Source organism: Entelurus aequoreus, linkage group LG06 (assembly GCF_033978785.1).
Source record: "Entelurus aequoreus isolate RoL-2023_Sb linkage group LG06, RoL_Eaeq_v1.1, whole genome shotgun sequence".
Classification (NCBI taxonomy): domain Eukaryota; kingdom Metazoa; phylum Chordata; class Actinopteri; order Syngnathiformes; family Syngnathidae; genus Entelurus; species Entelurus aequoreus.
This window is the reverse complement of record NC_084736.1, coordinates 16450626-16474806: the sequence shown is the minus strand read 5'-3', so window position 1 is coordinate 16474806 and position 24181 is coordinate 16450626. Positions and strand designations below refer to the sequence as shown.

Genomic DNA, 24181 nt, shown 5'->3' with positions numbered 1-24181 from the left:
TTTGGTCTGACTATGGTCCGTTTTTAAAAAATCCCCAAAAATTTCAATACTGTCCGGGTGACTTTTCCTGTTTTATGGGCAATTTCTTAGTCTCTGCAGCACTCCTATTTAGTTTCTCTTCTTACTCCGTGTAAATGCGAGACAACAAGCTAGTGCAACCAAACTTAATAGTTAATACTGTTACCTGATTGGCTGTTAGCGTGTAACTCCCTGCTTTGCTAGGTTACCAAAGAGCGAGTGCCTTTGTTCATGCAACCAACATTGCTTTGTAACTTTCGGTTTCTTCTGACAAATAATATATATATAAAAATACATGGAGCGTTATATCAAACCAGTTTTTTATTGATATCGTGTCCATCGCACTATATATTGATAGTTTTATTGCACAGCCCTTCTTGAAACTATTCCTCAATTTTTGTTATACATGCTTTCATTTTCAGCCCAAAGAGGACCACTTATTTTCAGAAGGGGTCGAGAAAAGAGAAGGAAATGCGGAGTCGGCCGTCCATCACCGACCTCCCGCTCCCGCCCACCCTGCCTGGAGGCGACTGCTCACCCCTCCAGTTTCCTACACACCTGGGATTGTCGCTTCCACAGCCAGTTTTTAAAAAGAGACCAAAGTCAGTTTGTTTTACAGGATTTTTACTTTACTTTTACGTTTCTTAAAATTAAATCTTTCTTTTGTTTTTTAAAGGATTTGTTGTCCTCGATACGGCGAGCGCAAACACACCCAAAGCGATTGGGGCAAGCGATGCGTGGATAAGTTCGACATAATCGGCATCATAGGAGAAGGAACCTACGGCCAGGTGTACAAAGCTAAGGACAGAGACACAGGTAGGACCACCTACCGTTTTTTTCTCCTCTAATACCAAACTGAGCCTGAAATGTCTCAAACTCTCGACAAGGTGAACTGGTGGCTCTTAAGAAAGTGCGCTTAGACAACGAGAAAGAGGGCTTCCCCATCACAGCCATCAGGGAGATCAAGATCCTGCGGCAGCTCAAACACTGCAGCGTCGTCAACATGAAGGAGATCGTCACCGACAAGCAGGATGCGCTCGACTTTAAAAAGGACAAAGGTAAGCAGCCCTACCAAGAAAAGCAATAAACTCACTGCTTCTTTTTACAGCTCCCGTATTCTATGATTTTTCGACCATTTTTAAATGCGTCTCAGAAATGATAGTGTTGTCCAAAATCTAGCTCCGATGTTTAAATTTAGACAGAAAAATGCTTTTAGTCAGCCTTATTGAGAACATGTTTTGTGCCTGTAGCTTTAATACTATCAAGCTGTGTTTATCTCTGACACAGTTTGAGTCTTAAAGGGGTCAAATTAGAATTTTTGTTCTACATTTAAAACAATTTTGTATAGGTTATTTTACAGACTGTCTTTAAGCAGCTTTTTGACCATCTCTTTAGGATGCGCTGTTTTGTGGGTGCCAGGATACACAGCGTTTTATGTGGCTCCACTTGGACTGCGTTTTCTCCCCATCAGCCATATAGTAGTTTTTAGCACTTACATAGCGAGTCTACTGACTGATTAAGTTTAAACTATACTCTACTTTATTTGTAGATGTTCTCATTTATCCAGGTCATTGTATTCTCAGGGCATTCAATGAACGTAACTTGACTTCTTAGAAGCGTTTTCGCTTCTCATCCAAGTAGGTTTTGTCAGTTTATGTTCATAGACTTAGATTGGTCAGATCTAGTCTAGCGGCTGGTGTTAACACCCCAAATATTTAATTGAACACTAGGAGGGTGTGCGTGGGCAAGGATGGTTCTGCCCTATCGTGAGAAAAACTGTTGAGACGCAAAAGATCAATACTACTGTGAAAGCCAACGATAGTCGTTGAAGTGAAATTTCCCCCGTTAGCATTGAGGTATTGTGTGGCAGAACAATCGCTGTTGATCGACCACTATCAGCCAAAAATAGTCGGAATCACCCACGTTAGCATTCCATTCACTTGCAATCAAATGTAACAGAGGACCATCTGTGACCAGAATGTTTCTAACTCCTGTTATTTGTTGGAGGCTAAATTGCAGAGTCTTTTAGGAATGGTTTAAAGGACAGTGTTGTATGTGGGAGATATGTGGTGTCGCAGACCACCTACTCTGTTCAAGGATGGTTTTTCAACCTTGATGTAGATGGCTTCCCTCACACCTCTTTCGTACCATCTGTCCTCCCTGTCCAGAATCTGTACATTTTTGTTTTCAAAGAAGTGCCGTTTCTCCTTGAGCTGCTGGTAGACAGCTGAGTCTTGGCCTGAAGAGTTTGCCCGTCTGTGCTGTGTTATACATTGGCTAAGTGGCTGTTTTGTTTTCTCAATATATGAATCAGTGCATTCATCATTTCACTAGATAGTAGGGGTGTAACGGTACGTGTATTTGTATTGAACCGTTTCGGTACGGGGGTTCTGGTTCGGTTCGGAGGTGTACCGAACGAGTTTCCACACGGACATATTAAGTAGCGCAGGGGTCACCAACCTTTTTGAAAACAAGGGCTAATTCTTGGGTACTGATTACTGCGAAGGGCTACCAGTTAGATACACACTTAAATAAATTGCCAGAAGTAGCCAATTTGCTCAATTTACCTTTAACTCTGTTATTGTTAATAATTAATTATATTTATCTTTGTGGAAACACTGATCATCTTAATGATTTCTCACAATAACTATATATAGAAACAGATAAATATCAATATGCAACACTTTATTTTTATATTTTCTCTAAGTGCACATTTTTCAAATTGAACATTTTCAAATGATCACTTCAAAGACAGTCTTGTGAAATCACAATATCCCATTTTAACTAGCTAGCCACTAACATTTTTTTAACAAATCATGAATTACTTTGCACCATGTTTGTACAAATAATAACTCATGTAAAATACAAAAGTAAACTCTCAAATTTTTAAATCATGTCACACTTTAAACTGGACACCAAATCTGTTATCTGTTTCTTTGTCAGTTAGTGGGAAGCCTGGCATTGCATGCTGTTAACTAGTGAGTTGTACTCTGGTGTGTAACTTGACACTGCAACTCTGAGTGAGTCTTGCAGATGTGCATCAGTGAGGCGTGTTCTGTGTTTGTTCTTGATGAAGTTCATGTCAGAAAAGGCTGATTCACAAAGATAAGATTTTTCCTCATTGTTTGCGGAACCTTCTTAATCTTTTGGACATATTTTCACAGCAATCTGGCCTTAAGCTTAATTATGATAAATGTAAAATGTTAAGGATCGGAAATCTAAAGGGAACGTCCTTTCGAATGGAATGCAAAGTGCCTGTTTTGTGGACAGATGGAACAGTTAACATACTTGGTGTTGTCCCAGAAAATCTGGAAGATCTAGGCTCAGTAAATTATGATAATCGACTAAGAAAGCTGGACAAAATTATGCAATTATGGAAAGGGAAATCCCTAACCTTGTATGGTAAAATGTCTATTGCCAACTCGTTAATTATTCCTCAATTTATTTATTTGTTTTTGTCATTACCAGCTCCATCACAAAACTTTTTTAAGATTTATGAGCGGAGGGTCTTCGATTTTGTCTGGAACGGCAAACCAGAAAAGATTAAAAGAAAGGTTTTGTACAAAGAGTATGAATATGGGGGCCGGAACTTCTCAACCTTGAAGCTATGTGTCTGTCTTTAAAAGCATCAATTGTTCCAAAGATGTATTTAAACATTGAGTGGTACACAAATGTCCTGTTGGACAAAAAACATGTACTGTATCAAAAGAAATTGTATCCTTTTTTCCAAGTGATCCCCTCCCAGAGAGTCTGCTGCGAAACATGGCGGGGTTCATAAAGGAAACAATCCACTCATAGTGGTGTTTTCAATTTTATGTGCCAGAAAAAAGAGACGATATTTTGCAGCAGTTAATATGGATGAACTCTAATATTGTAATAGATGGAAAGCCTTTCTTTTGGAAAAATATGTTTGAAAGAGGAATCATTTTTGTCAATGATATTATCAATGAGAATGGTAAAGTTATGAAGTATGATGAATTTAGAGCTATGTATGGTGATGCTTGCTCAAGCTTTTCATTTTATCAACTAACTGGAGTAATTGGGAAAAGATGGAAACAAATAATTAATTATGGAAGTACTAAATTATTAGTTTGTAAACCTCTAATAAGAAATTCTAGTTGGCAAAAAGGAACTAAAATAAATAATAAATAAATCTGGACTGTACATAAATGCTTATTTTGAAAATGTAATTTTGTTTATAAATTATATGCAATCTGTTGTGTTCCCTAATTTTTTTCTGTGTACAAGAATGAAGGTGTGTGTTGCTGAGTCCGACTTGGACATTATCTGGACTGGGCCTGGTTTAAAAAACCCTTTAAACAAATCTAATTTCATTGACAAACTGGTCTGTTGAAGATAAGGCCCTTTTTTAAAAAATAAAATAAAATAAGATAAATAAATAAAAAACATTTTCTTGGATAAAAAAGAAAGTAAAACAATATAAAAATAATTACATAAAAAATAGTAATTAATGAAAATGTTAGTGGACCAGCAGCCTATACAATCACGTGTGCTTCAGGGACTGTGTCCCTTGCAGATGTGTTGTCTATGTTGTGGGAACCAGAATATTGGTAGCAGAAAGAAATAACCCCTTTTGTGTGAGTGGGTGTGGATGAGTGTGCATGGGGGAGGTTGTTTGGGTTGATGCACTGATTGAAAGTGTATATTGTGTTTTTTCTATGTAGATTTAATTTAAAAAAAATAAAAAATAAAAATTATTTTTTTTTTTTTTTAGAACAGGCCCGCGGGCGACTCATCTGGTCCTTACGGGCGACCTGGTGCCCGCGGGCACCGCGTTGGTGACCCCTGAAGTAGCGTAACGCGCGTTGTGTAAACAATGCACACCTGGGCTCAACACACGGCATGCTAGCAGCTAACGGGCTACGATAGACTGACCATACGTCCTCTTTTCACCGGACATGTCCTCTTTTGCGGAGCTGTCAGGGCGGAGTTTCTTAAATGCCTCAAATGTCCGGCATTTTGAGTTAGGGTTGCGTGTATTTTCAATGTACGTTCAGGGTTAAGAAGGGGTTAAAAACAAAACTAATTGTGCGCGCAGCAGCATTCGTGAGGGAGGGGCAGAGACAGAGAGAGCGAGAGAGTTATGATTAACGCGCATGCGTCCCCAGGCTCTGCTTTTTATCCATAGATTTATCAGATTAAATTTTTTATTATCTATAGCAGGGGTGTCAAAAGTGTGCCCCGGAGGCCATTTGCGGCCCACAGCTAATGTTTTAAAGGCCCACGGCGCATTCTAAAAATACTATTAAAATAAACAAAACCATGACAAAAGTGAAATAAAAAAGCTTAAAGGTTAAATGTAATTTTAGAAAAAGTTGCAATGTTGACTAATAAAACAAAGCTGGTTTTTTTTTTTTTTTCAAACTGTCATTGCTCAAAACATAATATTGAATCAAAATCAATGTTATTATGAATTATTGACCTATCCAAGGTTCCGATTACTTCACATCAAATATTCCACTAAGAAAAATATTTTTGTTAGAAGATTTTGCAAACTTGGTAAATAAATAACCCAAAAATTTATATTTTGTTGTTTTCTTACTGTAAACATAATATTGAATCAAAATCAATGTTATTATGAATTATTGACCTATCCAAGGTTCCGATTACTTCACATCAAATATTCCACTAAGAAAAATATTTTTGTTAGAAGATTTTGCAAACTTGGTAAATAAATAACCCAAAAATTTATATTTTGTTGTTTTCTTACTGTACCGAAAATGAACCGAACTGTGACCTCTAAACCGAGGTATGTACCGAACCTACATTTTTGTGTACCGTTACACCCCTACTAGATAGTGTACATCAGATTGTTTTTGTGGGTGTGGGGTGTCCGGTCTCAGGGTGTCGCCTGGTTTGAAGTGTACTCGGATGTTGTGTTGTTTAAAAATTCTTCTGAGTTTCTCAGATAGACCTAACACATATGGAAAGACAATATTTATAAATATTTGGCATCAGCTGCTAGACTAGAGAAATACGTAATAAGAAATAAGCAATAGAGTAGATCTGACCAATCTTAAGTCTCAGACTAAAATCTCTACCATATATAGATAATCCGCTGACGTCGCATGTTGGAAAACGTCACGAGTTGTGCAAATTCCAAATTGCTCGTTTGGAGGAAGTATGAAGGAAAGCAAGGTTGTTTTTTAAATATCCTGCCATGTCTCCAATGGATTTCATATTTTCGGGACTTATGTAAATCCCAAATACACAAAAACAGGTACCAATAAGTAAGAAAAATTGTATGTGCATAATAGGTACCCTTTAAAGTAACGCTTTACTTGTCTAACGTAATAGATGCCATATGTCACATAAAACAACTAGGCTGACCATATTCTGAAATCCCAAAAAGAGGACACATATATGCGTGCCAAGGCGGGCAGCACGCCAAGGCCGGGACTAGGTGAAAATTTGCCAATGATACTCGAACTTGCTTTATAAATAATAATAATAATAATGGATTAGATTTATATAGCGCTTTTCTAGACACTCAAAGCGCTTCACAGAGAAGTGAGAACCCATCATTCATATTTACAACTCATTCATTCATCATTCATTCTCCGGTGTGAGCGGCACCGGGGGCAAGGGTGAAGTGTCCTGCCCAAGGACACAACGGCAGCGATTTTTGGATGGTAAGAGGCGGGGAGCGAACCTGCAACCCTCAGGTTTCTGGCACGGTTGCTCTACCCACTACGCCATACCGCGTATATATAAAATAATTTTTTTTTTTTAAATAAAGCATTTTTTCTCCTCTGTTGACAGCAGTGTTGGCGCTAGGAATTTTCAAAATGGGGTCCCAGGGACCCCATCAAGTCATAAAAATGGGGTCCCACAGTAAATTTTTGGGGTCCCACTTTTTTGTAAGCGTTTTGAAAACAAATGACAAATGTATGCATTATCCTGTTATATCTCACATTCTATATTGTGTTTTGGAAAAAGGTTGTCATAGACGTTACTTAATTCATTAAAAAAGATAATACAAAAGAAAACAAATGTGTATACATATGTAAATGTATTCACTTATAAACATTCATTCACTTTCTTCTTTCCTTCATGGATCTAAACTTTACCGCTGCTGGTAGTTTTTTCTATGTTTTTATTTAATAAGTTGTAGGTGTATTTATTTCAGTATAAAAGTGTAAAAAGTGTTTTGCTTGGGTCATGAAATGATGATAATGGTGTGTCAGGGCATACATACATTTTATATTTAACGCTTAAATCTCTGGAGTCTACATCAACTTAGGATCTATTCCTCATTTCAAAATGTTTTAGTTTTTTTTTAGGTTGTTTTTTTTGTTTGTTTGTTTTCTGCCCTTTTTTGTCAAACAAAACTATGTTTTTTATGGCAAACACACAAAATATGCAAAATCTTCCACCAAAAATATTTTTCAAAGTGGAATATTTGATGTGAAGTAATCGGAACCTTTGATAGGTCAATAATTCATAATAACATTGATTTTGATTCAATAATATGTTTTGAGCAATGACCGTTTGAAAGAAGAAAAAAAACAGCTTTGTTTTATTAGTCAACATTGCAACTTTTTCTAAATTACATTTCACTTTTAAGCTTTTTTATTTCACTTTTGTTATGTTTTTGTTTATTTTAATAGTATTTTTTGAATGTGCCGTAGGCCTTTAAAACATTAGCTGTGGGCCACAAATGGTAAAAATTAAAAAAAAAAAAAAAGTATAATCTGCGTCCTTTCTTATTTCAATGCGTTAAAAAGACACAAAAAGTGTGTTAACGGCAACACTGCTTGACAGTATAACAAAATAAGTCACACTTATATTCTGTAACATTCACAGTTTTGGAAAAAAAGTGCAGAGGTAGAAATATTCATAATAACCTCTTGTATATAATGTAAACATAAATAATGCCTCAAAACAAGTTAATTAAATTTAAACAAAAAACAGCAGACGAGCTCTCGCCCTGCACAGCCGTTTTGTGTTTTGTAGTGTCGATATGGGCTTGTAGATCTTTATTTGCCACAGATACATACGTTGCTGCTTTGCACACAGTGCATTCTGCTTTCCATGTGTCACGGCCAGGACCAAAACACAAATACTTTTCCCGCAAATCATCCGTGAAGTTGCATTTACATTTCGGCATTTCTTGTTCTCATGTCTCTCTCCACTCACTAGCTCTCTCGCTCTGTGTCTCTGCCCCTCCCTCACGAATGTTGCTATGTGCACGCACCTTCAGTTTTTTTTTTTAACCCCTTCTTAACTTAACCCTGAACGTACATTGAAAATACATGCAACCCCAATTCAAAATGCCGTACATTTGAGGCATTTAAGAAACCCCGCCCGGACACCCCCGCAAAAGAGGACATGTCCGGGGAAAAGAGGACGTATGGTCAGCCTACAACAACATAACATTAAGGATTGCAACAGGACACAAATGTTAGCAACGCTGACATAGCTATGTGCTGCTACAAGCTAACATTATGCTCACATTTTATCAGCCACATGCTAGGTTATAGGGGTGTAACGGTCTGTTTTAACTTCGGTTCAATATTTGTGGTTGCTGATATAATTCAGGGACGATCTAATTTTTTTAGAACGATGCAATACCGTTCAGTGAGGTGAAATCAATTCAGTAACTTTTGAGCAAAAATAATAAACCACTGTGAAATAAATACTGGATATTGGACACGGTGGGTTATTAGTCATATATTCCTGTTATTTCTTGTAAGGGAATTAGGTATAAATGACTTATGATACAAACAAACAAGTAAACAACACGTAATGGCCAACACATTCACATCTTACTTGAATAAAGTGCAACCAAAACTTTTAGGTTGAATTTACAAGAGGAAATCTTTTCTGCTCACATTTTTAACATTCAAGCAACTGTCAATAAAAGTACAGTAACGAACAGTTTAACAGTAGATTTATCTGCTAAATAAAGTTCCCCAACTCGGCCATACAGTATCTGTTGTCTGCTCTGGCTTCTCCGATGACTAACAGCGTGCCAGGTGTGCGGAAGCATGTATGCTCCCTCAACCCTGTTGATAGTGTTGGCCCCTTGCTTCCAATTTTCTATAGACTCCTTCAACCATCTCTTCTCTTATTTATTTTTTATAAAAATACTTCTCCTTGGCTGCCATGCTGTTGTGTTACAGAATTCTATGAATTTGTGTTTGTATTTGTTGTAACTTTTGCAATCGTGCTGTATCTGAAAGTTTTTGTGTTGTGGCATCTGGGTTGATTTTTTTCAGCTAGCATAGCTAAAAGCTATTGGCTATTTTTGTTTTAAAGATGCCACAGACAGGCAAATTAAAGTTAACGTTTAACGTCCTTATCAATACAAGTGACAAACTTCATGTAAAGTCTGTCGTTAAATCCAATGTTTTCACATTTCTAGTATCGATAAAATTAATCGATTACCTTTTAAAACAATCTTAGATCGATACCTATCTTCCAGAAGGCAAACCTACCGAGTGCTGATCAATATACTTAAAATTTAGGAATATAAATCGATCGATCGTTACCCCCAACTAGGTTATATTCGCTGAAGGCAAACAAAATAATCAAACTTACAGCTCTGACATCTGGAGATGACTGTTAGTTGACAGAGCTCCAGGCTGTATATTTAAGATGTGTAGCAAAGCCTCTTTCCCCAGTTTTATTTTTTATTTTATAATTTATTTTACAAAGCTGTTGTCTGGAAAGGTTGATTGTTTTGAAAAAATGTGTGAAATTACTCCTGGGTTGTAACAGTACGACATAATCACAGTTTGGTGCGTACCCCAGTATTAATTAACAATACAAAACTGCTAAGCTTTAATGAAGAGCTTTATTGGTATTTAGAATTAAAAAAAGAAACCTGCAATCTCCTGCAGGTAATTGTCAGTTAAAGACAATATAAGTACCAAATATACAAAAATAATATAAAAACAGTGGTGTTATTATCAAAGAAAAATAATTATGTGACATACATTAATTTACTTTTTTAGTGAAGTTTAGGTTTGAACAGTGAATTTTATTTTGGGTTAGTTAAAAGTTGCATTTTTGTTTTTCACATTCTGAAAAAGTTTAGAAACGGGGAAGTGCACTTTTTTATTTTATTTTGCCTATCGTTCACAATCATTATGAAAGACATGACGACGGATGGATTTTTTAAAAATGCATTCTAAATATTAAATAAATGCAATCAAAAGTACGCTTACATTGGAACCTATGGGAGCTGTTCAATTCTGCTTATAGAGTCCTTAAAAAAACATCCAAACACCTCCCTCAGGGTTTTATATACATGATGTAAGTATTTATGTAATGTAGTAACGGGCACATTTATAATAATAATATTTACCTATTTTGATCAATTTAAGCAGACGCAGCGCTTTAGTTTCAAAGAAGCATTATGTCGTTAGCTTTTTTTTTTTCTTCATCACTGATTTCTGCTCACTGCAGACTTCATGAGAGACAACAAACATAATAAAACATCACTTACTGTGTAAGGTCTGCTGTCATTAGAATGCCAATTGCTAAGATGTTCATATATTCCCATTTAGATGAAAATGACTCATAATGCTCGTGAAGAAACAGGGTGGGGGGTTGTGGAACAAGCGCTTTTCGTGTCGTTCTCGACAGTTCCATGGATGTCAAAGTGTCCCAACTTGTCGGATTATCTCCTCCGCCATCTACTTTTCAGGCGAGAGGCATGATATATATCTACAATAAACTTGACAGGGAGCAGGGAAGAGAGTAAGTAGCAGACCACACGTTGATGTAAACATAGGGACACACGGAAGTGATCACATCGCCACTATAAATAGTTTGTCTGCGTTTATGCTTATAATAACAATATCATTAATACTTAGTTAATATTCAAATCACCTGAGAGGAACGAGCAGTAGAAGATGGATGGCTGGATGGAAATGAAAATGGAGTATTGTAAGCGCTTTTTGAATAGTTATTTATTGGATTTTACGGGGGAATAGTGGATCTCCCTTTGGCTCAGCTGTAAGCTGACTTTCATTTACGTTTATTCAATATTTAGAATGCATTAAAAAGAAAATCCATCCGTCATCATGTCTTTCATAATGATTGTGAATGATAGGCAAAAAAAAAAAAAGTGCAGTTCCTCTTTGAATCCACTGCTATAAAAACACCAATTGCATTTATTATGCCGTATGTTGATCTAAGGAGATGCGCTGTTTTAATAAAGCCGGAAGCTTACTTAAACTTTTTTTTTGTTAATGAGTAAACATGATTGTATTGCTAAAAGCATACACTGTCTCTGCTGATAAATTGCGGCATATTGTGTTCATCTTATCAACAAGTCTTTAGGTTTATTCATCCATCCATTTTCTACCGCTTATCCCTTTCGGGGTCGCGGGCGGTGCTGGAACCTATCTCAGCTGCAATCGGGTGGAAGGCAGGGTACACCCTGGACAATTCGCCAACTCATCGCAGACAAGACAACATTCACACTCACATTTACACACGAGGGCCAATTTAGTGTTGCCAATCAACCTATCCCCAGGTGCATGTCTTTGGAGGTACACACTAAAAACTTTTGACCAAGTTTTTTTTTTTAAACATAACTGAAATAGACACTGATAGAAAAGCCACTACTTATTTTTTTTTTTTAACGTTTCATTGATAGGGTTTTAGTCTTAGTATTTTTATCTGTATTAATAGCTAAGCTTTTATTGTTTTAAATATTGGTTTGTAGTGTAGTACTTTAAGACTTATATAAATGAAAAGTGCATAACAAAAAAAAATCGATTTTTATTTATTATTTCTGGTAGAAGCGTTGTGTCCTACTCTGTTCAGCGGTCCTCGAACGCACAATAAAAACACGTCACTTTCCTCTGAGGCAAGATCCATCGTCATAATTTTGTTCTAAGACAACACAGCTTGGAGGATCAATGTGCACAATTGAATATCTGAGTTGCTCAGACAGTAATGTGTTCATACAAGTTTGGATTGGGGTATGTTAGCTGTGTCCCAATTCAGGGTCTGCATCCTTCCGAGGACCCGGCCTACGCAGCCTCAGAAGGCTGGACCTTCCGAAGGATGCGTCACCCGTTGTTAAATGGGGCAGTCTAGCCTGCGAAGGATACTTACTTTTGAAAGTGTATTCGCTGCCGGTGCTGCTGCTTTTATTTTCCGCCATCTTCAAAAACATCCGGGTTGTTCAAAGGTGCGCAAAGCGTCTTGGGATATGGGAGGCCACGAAGGATAGTCTCGGTGCATCCTCTGAATACAGGGAAAAGGAAGGTGCATTCGTCTGCTGCATTTGGAGGAGCCTTTGAATTTGAATGAATTGGGACAGCCTTCGCGCAGCTTTGTGACTTAAGCGGCCTTCAAATTTGCCCTTCGAAGGATGCAGACCCTGTATTGGGACACAGCTGTTGTTTCTTAGTGGGGAAAGACATTAATGTTCGCATTTAAGCTAGCGATCTGGCACCATCGATAACCAACACGAAAGTTTTTAGTCAACAAAATTAACACTGATCCAAACATATAAAAACACATTGCTGTCTGAGTAACTAAGATACTCAATAGTGCACATTGAACTTACAAGCTGTGCTGCACAAGCCACAACGACATCCTCGGCTCAGATCCCACATCAGGGCAAGAAAAAACTCAACCCAATGGGAACGAAAAGCCTTAGAAGGCACCGCAGATGTGGGGACCATCCGCCCCGGGTGCCAAGTGGATACGGTTAATAATGTGAGAGTCCAGTCGATAATGGGGCCAGAAAGGAATCCTCTTGCATGGAGACAATTCAGCAGCGCAGAGACGTCACAAACTGATGCAAAGAGGAGTGGTCCATCCTGGGTCCCAACTTTGAACAGCTAGCGCGTCCTCCGTGGAGGCTGATCCATGGTCACCTGATAATCTCTCCACGCAGGAGAGGGGGGGGCAGAGCAGAAAAGAGAGACAACAGATCAACTAGTCTAAAAAGGGGTCTATTTAAATGCAAGAGTATACAATTGAGTTTTAAGATGGGACTTAAATGCTTTTACTTAGGTAGCATCTTTAACTGTTACTGGTAGGGCATTCCAGAGTACTGGAACCCATAGAAAACCCTCAAAAGCCTGCAGTCGTTTTTTGGGTTCTGGGAATCACGAATAAACCAGAGGTTTTTTTAACGTGGATTTCTGGCCCGGAAATATGGTACAATACAATCAGCAAGATAGGATGGAGCTATACCCTTTAGTATTTTATACACAAGGAGTAAAACCTTAAAGTCGCATCTTAAGTGCACAGGAAGCCAGTGCAGGTGAGCCAGTATAGGCCTAATATGATCAAACTTTCTTGTTCTTGTCAAAACTCTAGCAGTTGTTTTTTGTACCAACTGTAATCTTTTAATGCTAGACAAAAGGAGACCCCAAAATAATACTTCACAGTAAACGAGACGGAACGAACACATGAATAATGATCTCGGCGTCGGTGGTGGAGAAAATGAGAGAAATTTTAGCAATGTTCCAGAGATGAAAGAAGGCTGTTTTAATAACACTCTGTGACTTAAATGAGAGAGTTGGGTCGAACATAATACCCAGATTTTTCACCGAGTCGCTTTGTGTAGTTGTTTGACTGTAACGTTTTCCAATGAATTGCAGCTGTTAATGGCAGCCTTTGAGCAGTAAAGTGTAGGCTAAAATGTTAGCATTGAGTAATTGTTGCAGAATTACCTCACTCAAATGCGATGCGATTTCTGTGTTTTTAGGGGCGTTTTACCTGGTCTTCGAGTACATGGACCACGACCTCATGGGCCTGCTGGAGTCGGGCCTGGTCCAGTTCTCGCACGAGCACATTCGCAGCTTCATGCGCCAGCTGATGGAGGGCCTGGACTACTGCCACAAGAACAACTTCCTGCACAGGGACATCAAGTGCTCCAACATACTGCTCAACAACAGGTAAAAGATGGGGTTTAAATGCGGCCTGTCATATGTTGCTCATGTGCAATGACCGCCTGCCTTTGTACAGGGGTCAGATCAAACTGGCTGACTTCGGTTTGGCTCGGCTTTATAACTCAGAAGAAAGGTAAGAGATGCTTTGTTTGCCATGTTGTCATGGCCTTGGGATTTTCTCTGTATGAGCAGCAACTCGCCACTAGATGGCATTGTTACGCTACTGAGGTGCTCCATGAGTGCACGCTGACTTCTTTGCTTGCAGTCGTCCATACACTAATAAAGTGATCACGCTGTGGTATCGTCCTCCTGAGCTCCTGCTGGGAGAGGAGAGGTACTGTCCGGCCATCGACGTGTGGAGTTGCGGGTGAGTGTCTGTCTGAGTTTACTCATTATCGCCACCTCCCTCCATTGCGCACACTCTTCACTCACTTCAATGCTACTGCCTTTGCTTCAGGTGCATTCTGGGAGAGCTGTTCACTAAGAAGCCCATCTTTCAAGCTAACCAGGAGCTTTTGCAGCTGGAGCTCATCAGGTAGGACTTTTGTAAACCAAAGGACAGAAACAACTTTCTGTGTACATCCCGCCAATGTTGTCCCTATTTGTCCGCCAGCCGTCTGTGTGGTTCTCCTTGTCCTGCAGTCTGGCCTGATGTCATCAAACTGCCCCTTTTCAACACCATGAAGCCCAAGAAACAGTACAGACGTCGCCTGCGGGAGGAGTTCGCCTTGTATGTTGTGGTCCAAAGCTGTCGTAGTATATGGTGTTTCAGTTGCACGGCTGAAAAAACGCCTTCCTGTGTGTACAGCTTACCCACTTCCGCCTTGGACCTGCTGGACCGAATGCTGACACTTGACCCTTTGCGGCGCTGCACGTCGGAGGGTGCTCTCAACAGCAACTTCCTCAGCGACGTGGAGCCCAGCAAGATGCCGCCTCCCGAGTCAGATAATTGTTTAGTTTTTGGCTTATTTTTTAGTCAATTTGTTGTCGGCGTAACTGATGTGCGCTTTGCCTTCCAGTCTTCCTCACCACCAAGACTGCCATGAGCTGTGGAGCAAGAAGCGGCGGCGGGCGCGTCAGAGTGGGCTCCCCGAGGATGTGCCTGTGCCCAAAGCGCCCCGGAAGGACGCATCGGGCACCTCCAGCGGCGAAAACAGTCGTCCCCAAACAAGCCCGGCCGTAGCACCGCCTCCTCCGCCGGGAAAGCCGCCCGCGGCCGTTGTCCCGGACAACGACCTGTCAGGTAACTGCTGAACTAAATAAACACATAAAACATTCTCTTTGATATCAAACGCATCCATGTGTTAAAATAATAATGTGTCATGTGACACTCCTTTAACCTAGTCTTTGCTGTCATTTTGTATTAAGTTATTAAATAGCTTGCGCCTCAGTTTTTGGTCAATTTAACTAGCTTGTTCTTTACCACTATGACTATTGTTATAATTTTGATAACTAAATCATCTTTTGCAGGGTTTAATTAGTTTTTGAAAATTTTGCAATTTTTACAAGCATGGGTATCCTGCCAAATATTTTTCTCCAATTTTCATCCAGACAGGGCACATGAAAATCATAAAACAAACGTATATAGTGGAACTTCAATTTGTGAACTTATTTGATTTTTGAACATGGTTCGTAAATCGAAAAGTTTGTATAGTGAAGCATAGTTTCCCATAAGATGCAATGTAAACATGAATAATTGGTTCCAGCCTTGACAAAAGTCCCTAATTTAGTAAAAGAATGCACTGATGACAAGGAATGTATATCTGTAAGATTTTATCTATACAATACCGGGGTATTAATTGGTACTCTTATCGGTACTATATGTAATTGGTACAAATAAAGATTTAAAAAATGCATTTTTATGACAATTTAATTGGCACAAGAGGTTAACATCATGTAACATCTCACACCATGGACGTCTTACCAACATCTGCTTTTAAGTCTTGAACAAGTCAGTTATATTTGCAGTGCAATGCAGTTATGTCATCTTATAAAGACCACACTGATCCATCACTGTGTTTCTATTAATTACAATTACACTCGGATGGAAATCAGCATAGCACAAACCTTTTACATGGTACTGTACATCATATAATTTATATCAAAATTAATACAGCAGTTAGCATATAAGTTGGGTGTGCAGTTAAGCAAGATGTGTTTTGATGCCACGCAAACGCAGCGCGACGGAGTGACATCAGACGGCAACTACAGACCTGTCAGTGATATGTATATATATATCTTGCCTTTGAGCAACTTAATGAATTTTTATTTTACTTAAATGTTTCACTTTTTTGAGTGGATTTATATTGGCCTGTGCATTACTGGATGGCTTGATATTAGACTTTGAGGAGGAAATATTGTGTTGCAAACTTTTGTCTCGTCCAGTTGCAGACTCTCGACACCCCCTGAAGCAATCAGAGCAGACTCCGACTGCCTCTAGATCAGGGGTCACCAACGCGGTGCCCGCGGGCACCAGGTCGCCCGTAAGGACCGGATGAGTCGCCCGCGGGCCTGTTCTAAAAAAAAAAAAAAAAAAAATTTTTTTTTTTTTTTTTAAATTAAATCTACATAGAAAAAACACAAGATACACTTTCAATCAGTGCATCAACCCAAACAACCTCCCCCATGCACACTCATCCACACCCACTCACACATAAGGGGTAATTTCTTTCTGCTACCAATATTCTGGTTCCCACAACATAGACAACACATCTGCAAGGGACACAGTCCCTGAAGCACACATGATTGTATAGGCTGCTGGTCCACTAACATTTTCATTAATTACTATTTTTTATGTAATTATTTTTATATTGTTTTACTTTCTTTTTTATCCAAGAAATTTTTATTTATTTATTTATCTTATTTTATTTTATTTTTAAAAAAAGGGCCTTATCTTCAACAGACCAGGTTGTCAATGATATTAGATTTGTTTAAAGGGTTTTTTAAACCAGGCCCAGTCCAGATAATGTCCAAGTCGGACTCAGCAACACACACCTTCATTCATGTACACAGAAAAAAATTAGGGAACACAACAGATTGCATATAATTTATAAACAAAATTACATTATCAAAATAAGCATTTATGTACAGTCCAGATTATGTCCAGGTCACTCAAATTAGGGAACACAACAACATATATCATATAATCTATAAACATAATTATACTTTCAAAATAAGCCTTTGAGGACTTCTCATCTATTTTTTTATGTTTTTTGGCATCATTATCGTTTTCAACCATGTAACTTTCTAAAGTTAGAAAATACTGAATAAATGTTTTAAAGAAAGTAATGCTAAGTGAATATCTGTTTTTGGCCTTAAAAATAAACATTTTACAGAGTACTATAATTAAATTGACTATATCATGATTGTCAATGAACTCTCCTAAAATAACAGAAACCACATTAAGCTTCATAAACAAACCAATCCTTAAACACATTTTTTCAACTTCCACCCAAAACAAAGACACAATATGACAATACCAAAACAAATGTAGGGTGGATTCAGGCTCCTGACAACAAAATCGGCAATCATCTGACTCTGTCATATTCCATAATTTTAACATTTTCCCTGTGGGTAAGAAGTTATAAATAATTTTAATTTGAAAATAACGATTTTGCACATCGAAAGGGGTTTTATAGATTAGTTTGAATATGGCATCCCATGGCAACGGGCAGTCAAAAAAGTCATCCCATTTTCCATTTGTGTTGTATGAGGCAGCCTTCAAAGATTTCTTTATTAAATAAAAATTATATATTTTTCTATTTATTTTAGTTTCTTTTTGCCAACTAGAATTTGTTATTAGAGGTTTACAAACTAATAATTTAGTAGTTCCATAATTAATTATTTATTTCCATCTTTTCCCAATTACTCCAGTTAGTTGATAAAATGAAAAGCTTGAGCAAGCATCAACATACATAGCTCTAAATTCATCATACTTCATAATTTTACCATTCTCATTGATAATATCATTGACAAAAATGATTCCTCTTTCAAACATATTTTTCCAAAAGAAAGGCTTTCCATCTATTACAATTTTAGAGTTCATCCATATTAACTGCTGCAAAATATCGTCTCTTTTTTCTGGCACATAAAATTGAAAACACCACTATGAGTGGATTGTTTCCTTTATGAACCCCACCATGTTTCGCAGCAGACTCTCTGGGAGGGGATCACTTGTAAAAAAGGATACAATTTCTTTTGATACAGTACATGTTTTTTGTCCAACAGGACATTTGTGTACCACTCAATGTTTAAATACATCTTTGGAACAATTGATGCTTTTAAAGACAGACACATAGCTTCAAGGTTGAGAAGTTTCAGGCCCCCATATTCATACTTTTTGTACAAAACCTTTCTTTTAATCTTTTCTGGTTTGCCGTTCCAGACAAAATCGAAGACCCTCCGCTCATAAATCTTAAAAAAGTTTTGTGATGGAGCTGGTAATGACAAAAACAAATAAATAAATTGAGGAATAATTAACGAGTTGGCAATAGACATTTTACCATACAAGGTTAGGGATTTCCCTTTCCATAATTGCATAATTTTGTCCAGCTTTCTTAGTCGATTATCATAATTTACTGAGCCTAGATCTTCCAGATTTTCTGGGACAACAACACCAAGTATGTTAACTGGTCCATCTGTCCACAAAACAGGCACTTTGCATTCCATTTGAAAAGACGTTCCCTTTAGATTTCCGATCCTTAACATTTTACATTTATCATAATTAAGCTTAAGGCCAGATTGCTGTGAAAATATGTCCAAAAGATTAAGAAGGTTCCGCAAACAATGAGGAAAAATCTTATCTTTGTGAATCAGCCTTTTCTGACATGAACTTCATCAAGAACAAACACAGAACACGCCTCACTGATGCACATCTGCAAGACTCACTCAGAGTTGCAGTGTCAAGTTACACACCAGAGTACAACACACTAGTTAACAGCATGCAATGCCAGGCTTCCCACTAACTGACAAAGAAACAGATAACAGATTTGGTGTCCAGTTCAAAGTGTGACATGATTTAAAAATTTGAGAGTTTACTTTTGTATTTTACATGAGTTATTATTTGTACAAACATGGCGCAAAGTAATTCATGATTTGTTAAAAAATGTTAGTGGCTAGCTAGTTAAAATGGGATATTGTGATTTCACAAGACTGTCTTAGAAGTGATCATTTGAAAATGTGCAATTTGAAAAATGTGCACTTAGAGAAAATATAAAAATAAAGTGTTGCATATTGATATTTATGTTTCTATACATATTTATTGTGAGAAATCATTAAGATGATCAGTGTTTCCACAAAGATAAATATCATTAATTATTAATAATAACAGAGTTAAAGGTAAATTGAGCAAATTGGCTACTTCTGGCAATTTATTTAAGTGTGTATCTAACTGGTAGCCCTTCGCATTAATCAGTACCCAAGAAGTAGCCCTTGGTTTCAAAAAGGTTGGTGACCCCTGCTCTAGATAATGTTGCAATTTTCCATGCCAACAAAGCAAGCATGTTATGTAGAAAAGCCCTCAAAAGTAAAACTCCACTTTTCAAAATGCAACAGCTTCATTAATCCAAAGAGGTTCATTAGGTCTTCAAAAAATTATGCAATTTGTTGTTCTTATAGCCAGACCTGTGTGTCTATTGCCGAAACCATGAGGTACGTAAGTAAACACACAGGTCTGGCTATAAGAATAACAAATTGTAACCGCTTCATGGTAATTTACATTGCATATGCCATATACATGCTACTGGTTAGCATTAGCGATTTTACATGGCGATTTTAATACCTCCATGTTTGTTAATGAAACTACAAATAAGTTGCACGTTACAACCCAACAGCTGGTGCGTAATAGGTGCAATACTTAGAGTATACACACTTTTTAGGTCGTAACAAAAGACAAGCACGTTCAACTTAATGACAAAGACTATTTCCTGTCTACACCAACACACCGTAGTCTATACACTACTGCTATCTATCCATCCATCTTCTTCCGCTTATCCGAGGTCGGGTCGCAGGGGGCAGCAGCCTAAGCAGGGAAGCGCAGACTTCCCCCTCCCCAGCCACTTCGTCCAGCTCCTCCCGGGGGATCCCAAGGCGTTCCCAGGCCAGCCGGGAGACATAGTCTTCCCAACGTGTCCTGGGTCTTCCCCGTGGTCTCCTACCGGTCGGACGTGCCCGAAACACCTCCCTAGGGAGGTGTTCGGGTGGCATCCTGACCAGATGCCCGAACCACCTCATCTGGCTCCTCTCCATGTGGAGGAGCAGCGGCTTTACTTTGAGCTCCCCCCGGATGACAGAGCTTCTCACCCTATCTCTAAGGGAGAGCCCCGCCACCCGGCGGAGGAAACTCATTTCGGCCGCTTGTTCCTGTGATCTTGTCCTTTCTGTCATAACCCAAAGCTCATGACCATAGGTGAGGATGGGAACGTAGATCGACCGGTAAATTGAGAGCTTTGCTTTCCGGCTCAGCTCCTTCTTCCCCACAACGGATCGATACAGCGTCCGCATTACTGAAGACGCCGCACCGATCCGCCTGTCGATCTCACAATCCACTCTTCCCTCACTCGTGAACAAGACCTTAAGGTGCTTGAACTCCTCCACTTAGGGCAAGATCTCTTACCCAACCCGGAGATGGCACTCCACCCTTTTTCGGGCGAGAACCATGGACTCGGACTTGGAGGTGCTGCTATCTAGCATCTTGGAATTGCAACTGCATGCAAAGTCTATTATAAAGTATAACAGTTGCAAATAAAACTTCTAAGTGTTAGCAAGTTTGATATAACAACTGGACAGCACAGTTATAATATAATAAAAATGTTGTTTATTATTAAACATTTAACACATGAAAACCCAAGTACGGAAATTAGTAACGTTGAGTACTGGTATCAATTCCTAAGTACCGGGAAGTGGTGCCATATGGATTCAAATGTGAGAGGTATCCATCCCTAGTCGTCTGCCATTTTGGCTTGCTGGTGCAATTTTGGACAGTGCAGTTTTTTGCAGGCGTTGTTGAAATTTGTCTGTGAATATGTCTCGAGCCAATGAAATCTGCAAAATGTTTGCCTTTTAATGGGTATTTCCTCCTCCAGCACTGGGAGCTGCCGCCGAGCAATTGAACCAGACGGAGCTGGCCTTGCTGCTCAACCTCCTCCAGGGACAGACGGAGTTCTCGCTGCCCCAGGTGGCTCAGCTCCTCAACCTCTCCAACGCAGAGACTCTCAGCCAGTCCTTGTCCGCCCTCAGCGAGGCCTCCGACCACCACCAGGGGGCTCCGGAGCACCAAGTACGGGGCTCCTCGTCGTCCAGGACCGGCCCCCCTGAGCCGCAGGAGCTCTCGCCAACCTCCGGCGACCCGGCCAACATCCCGGAGGACCAGGCCAATTTATTGGCTCTCATTTTGGGCCACATCATGAAGCCGCAAGGCGAGGAGCAAGCCGACGAGAGCAACGGTGTCCAATCAGAAGAGGCACTAACGCGCGGTTCATCCGCATCTACTACTGACCGCAAGGGCAAGTCTGGCTTTAGTCTGTAGGAGGTGGCACGGGGAAGCAAGCAGGGTCATGTGGAAATCACTGGGGACTGCAGTAGAACAAGAAGTATCGCTACTCTAGATCTCTATCACACAATATTAATATTACGTTATCTCAAATTAGCAAGATAATCAAAGCATTTTAATTTGGCAAATAATCCCCGCCCCTTTTTAATCCTTTCTTTCCTCAAATTTCACATCCCTTTTTTTTTTTGGCCTTTGTACCCACAATCCTATCAACACATTTTGACAAATGTATAGAACAATGTTTAGTGTTTTCATGTTACAGAGGTAACCGTAACATTTCACTGCACACAGGCTGCTGGTGTTACACAATAAAAGCACCAGAAAGTCAAGTGTCATTCATTTGAAGGGAAGAGAGAGCTTCATGCCGGAATTAGTTTTGTTTTTTTAACCACCACCTTCCACATTTTCCCACTCTTCCTTGTTTCCTCATTGCTCGTGTATTGCTCCTTTTTTGTTGAGTTTTTTTCACCTCCACACTGTCAGCAAGAAGCTTCAGACTGTCTGGTCAGCCTTTTTACATGCAACGTCTAATAAATTATCAAGTGAAAATAAATGTTTTCAATCTTTTAGACCTCACCTGCATGTGTTTTTTCTTTTTACTTTCATTTCCCCACGTTTTTGTTGTGTTTATCACACAGTTCATATAGTCAATCTAGAACGGGGTTGAGTGAAGAAAACAAAACGCCACAGAGCCGGACCTGTTTGGTTTTGTTCTGCAGTCAATTAACTGCTGCAACTTTTCTCAACTTTTAACTTGAAGTCACCCTCTTTTTTTTTTTTTTGTCTATCCAGCTTGTACCATTCCCACTGTTTCTCTCCCATTTCCCATGTATTCTTAAATTAATGTTAGTGCTTTATTGGGGATTTACTGGAAAATGCAAAAAAGCAGGCTCTATTTGTGCAATTTTACTTGCATTTTAAAGCATTCCATGGCTCCCTCTTGTGGCGACGGTGGGAACTGCAGCGTGTAATGCATGACTTAGCTGTTGCCTTGCATTCATCTATAATGCCCGCTAACATGTGATGTCTTCTCTTCAGATGTCCCCAAAAGGAAGCCGTTCGGGACCCACCGTGCACCTCCGTCCGCCGAGCAACGTCCACCTTCTCCGCCCGGCCCGCCTCCGTCTACCCGGCCCGCTGAAGCCCACTCCAGCCAGGATATCAATCCTGCGGTGGCGGCCGCCTTGCTCCAGCTCATCTCCCAGCAAGACTCGGACACTAGCGCTTCTCCGGGTGGTGACGACGACACGTCACCCGGAGGTGACGGCCCAGATTCCCCCTCCAAACCGTCGCCCGTGAAAGAAGCCTCGGAGGAAGTGGCGAGTTCTTCTCGCACAGCACAATTCCCCAAAGATCAGGACCTTCGGTTTGGAGCTTCCCGCTAAGACCGATTAGATCTTTACCTGAGAGCACCTTCAGGATTCAGCTGCAAGCAGGAAGTGAATGTTTGCTTTCTGGATCACTGTCTCTTCCAAAGTGTTGCATCGTCTACAAGCACTCCGCTTTGGGAAGCTTCTCTGATGCAGGCCCTCTCCCAAAAGAATGATTGTCGTCTCCACTGCAGTGCCGACCTCCACGGAGGTTTTGCCGCCTATACTGGAACCCAGAGAAAGTGTGTGGTCTCCTGCTAATCTGGACATGCTCCTCGTGACCTCTCCCGGTGACCTTTTTGGAAGGCTGGATGCTTTTTCTTTCCCCCTTCAATCCATTTTACAGCCCTAAACTCCGCAGTGTTGTGACAAGCCTTAATTTAGCTGCGTGGCGCATCATCTTCCGCGCTTCGAAACATGAAATCTCACGGTTCCGCTCGGCCCAATTATGAAGTTAGTCGCAACAAAAGAGAAAAACATACTTGATGACTTTTAAGCGCTTTTCCTGGAGGGCATCCAAAGCTGCTCAATGCCTCCCTGTGTGCAGCAAAAGCTTTTTTGTTTTGTTGTGGGTGCAGTTTTTTTTCCTAAATAAAGAAAACGATACGCTCGGAGAGTATTTCTAATCGTGGGCCATGATTCTGTTTTTTTTTTTTTCCTTTTGGAAGAGGAAAAAAGATTTCACGTATCCAAGAGTAAAAATATTTTGTAATATGTGTTTTGTTTTGTTGAGTTGATTAAAGAAAGTTATGAGACCAATTGAACTGTCACTTGGTTATGTATTTATATATAGAAACTGTTCATACACAGAGGAACTACTTTTATGGTGTCATGACAAGGGACATTTGAACAAATACAGTACCCACTTTTGGTATCTTTGTGTGTATTAATACATGTTAAATGTTTTTTTATTGAGCTCATTATGATAACTGCTGTCTGGTTGCTATATATTGTTTTATTATCACATTTCTGGGTCTTTTTAAGTATGACATTAAGTTGCAAATACAGTTGCAAGTCCAAGATGTTAGATGGCAGTAGTTTATAGTTCATGTTGTGTAGGCTCGTCAGTTCAGTCTTTGCTGAATCTGGTCTTTTGTTGCGCCCTAGAAAGTGTTAATACTGGAAGTAGCTGTTTGATTGTTAGCACATACTGATCTACATTGTATTGGTTTCAGTGTATGGGAAGTGCTGATTCTCCTCACAGTCGCTTCACACTTCGCTGTGAACCAATCCAGTGAGAGCTGAAGATCCTGGCAGATGAAGCCATCAGGACCACATCATCTACAAAACGCAGACACCTAATCCTACAGCCACCAAATCGGATCCCCACAACGCCCTGACTGCGCCTAGAAATT

General features: G+C 39.5%; 1 protein-coding gene across 1 annotated transcript in view; it reads left to right on the top strand.

Moving 5' to 3' along the window:
• cdk12 (cyclin dependent kinase 12) overlaps window positions 1-23585 on the top strand; it is a 31432-nt gene extending 7847 nt beyond the window's left edge. Inside the window, exons 3-14 of the mRNA XM_062050087.1 lie at window positions 441-620; window positions 695-834; window positions 906-1076; window positions 13724-13913; window positions 13984-14040; window positions 14173-14274; window positions 14365-14442; window positions 14521-14637; window positions 14716-14847; window positions 14927-15150; window positions 20990-21409; window positions 22495-23585. Of these exons, the coding sequence (XP_061906071.1) occupies window positions 441-620; window positions 695-834; window positions 906-1076; window positions 13724-13913; window positions 13984-14040; window positions 14173-14274; window positions 14365-14442; window positions 14521-14637; window positions 14716-14847; window positions 14927-15150; window positions 20990-21409; window positions 22495-22841 (2158 nt within the window). The 3' untranslated portion in view covers window positions 22842-23585. The remainder of the gene's footprint in view (window positions 1-440; window positions 621-694; window positions 835-905; window positions 1077-13723; window positions 13914-13983; window positions 14041-14172; window positions 14275-14364; window positions 14443-14520; window positions 14638-14715; window positions 14848-14926; window positions 15151-20989; window positions 21410-22494) is intronic.
• Window positions 23586-24181: the final 596 nt, after the last annotated feature.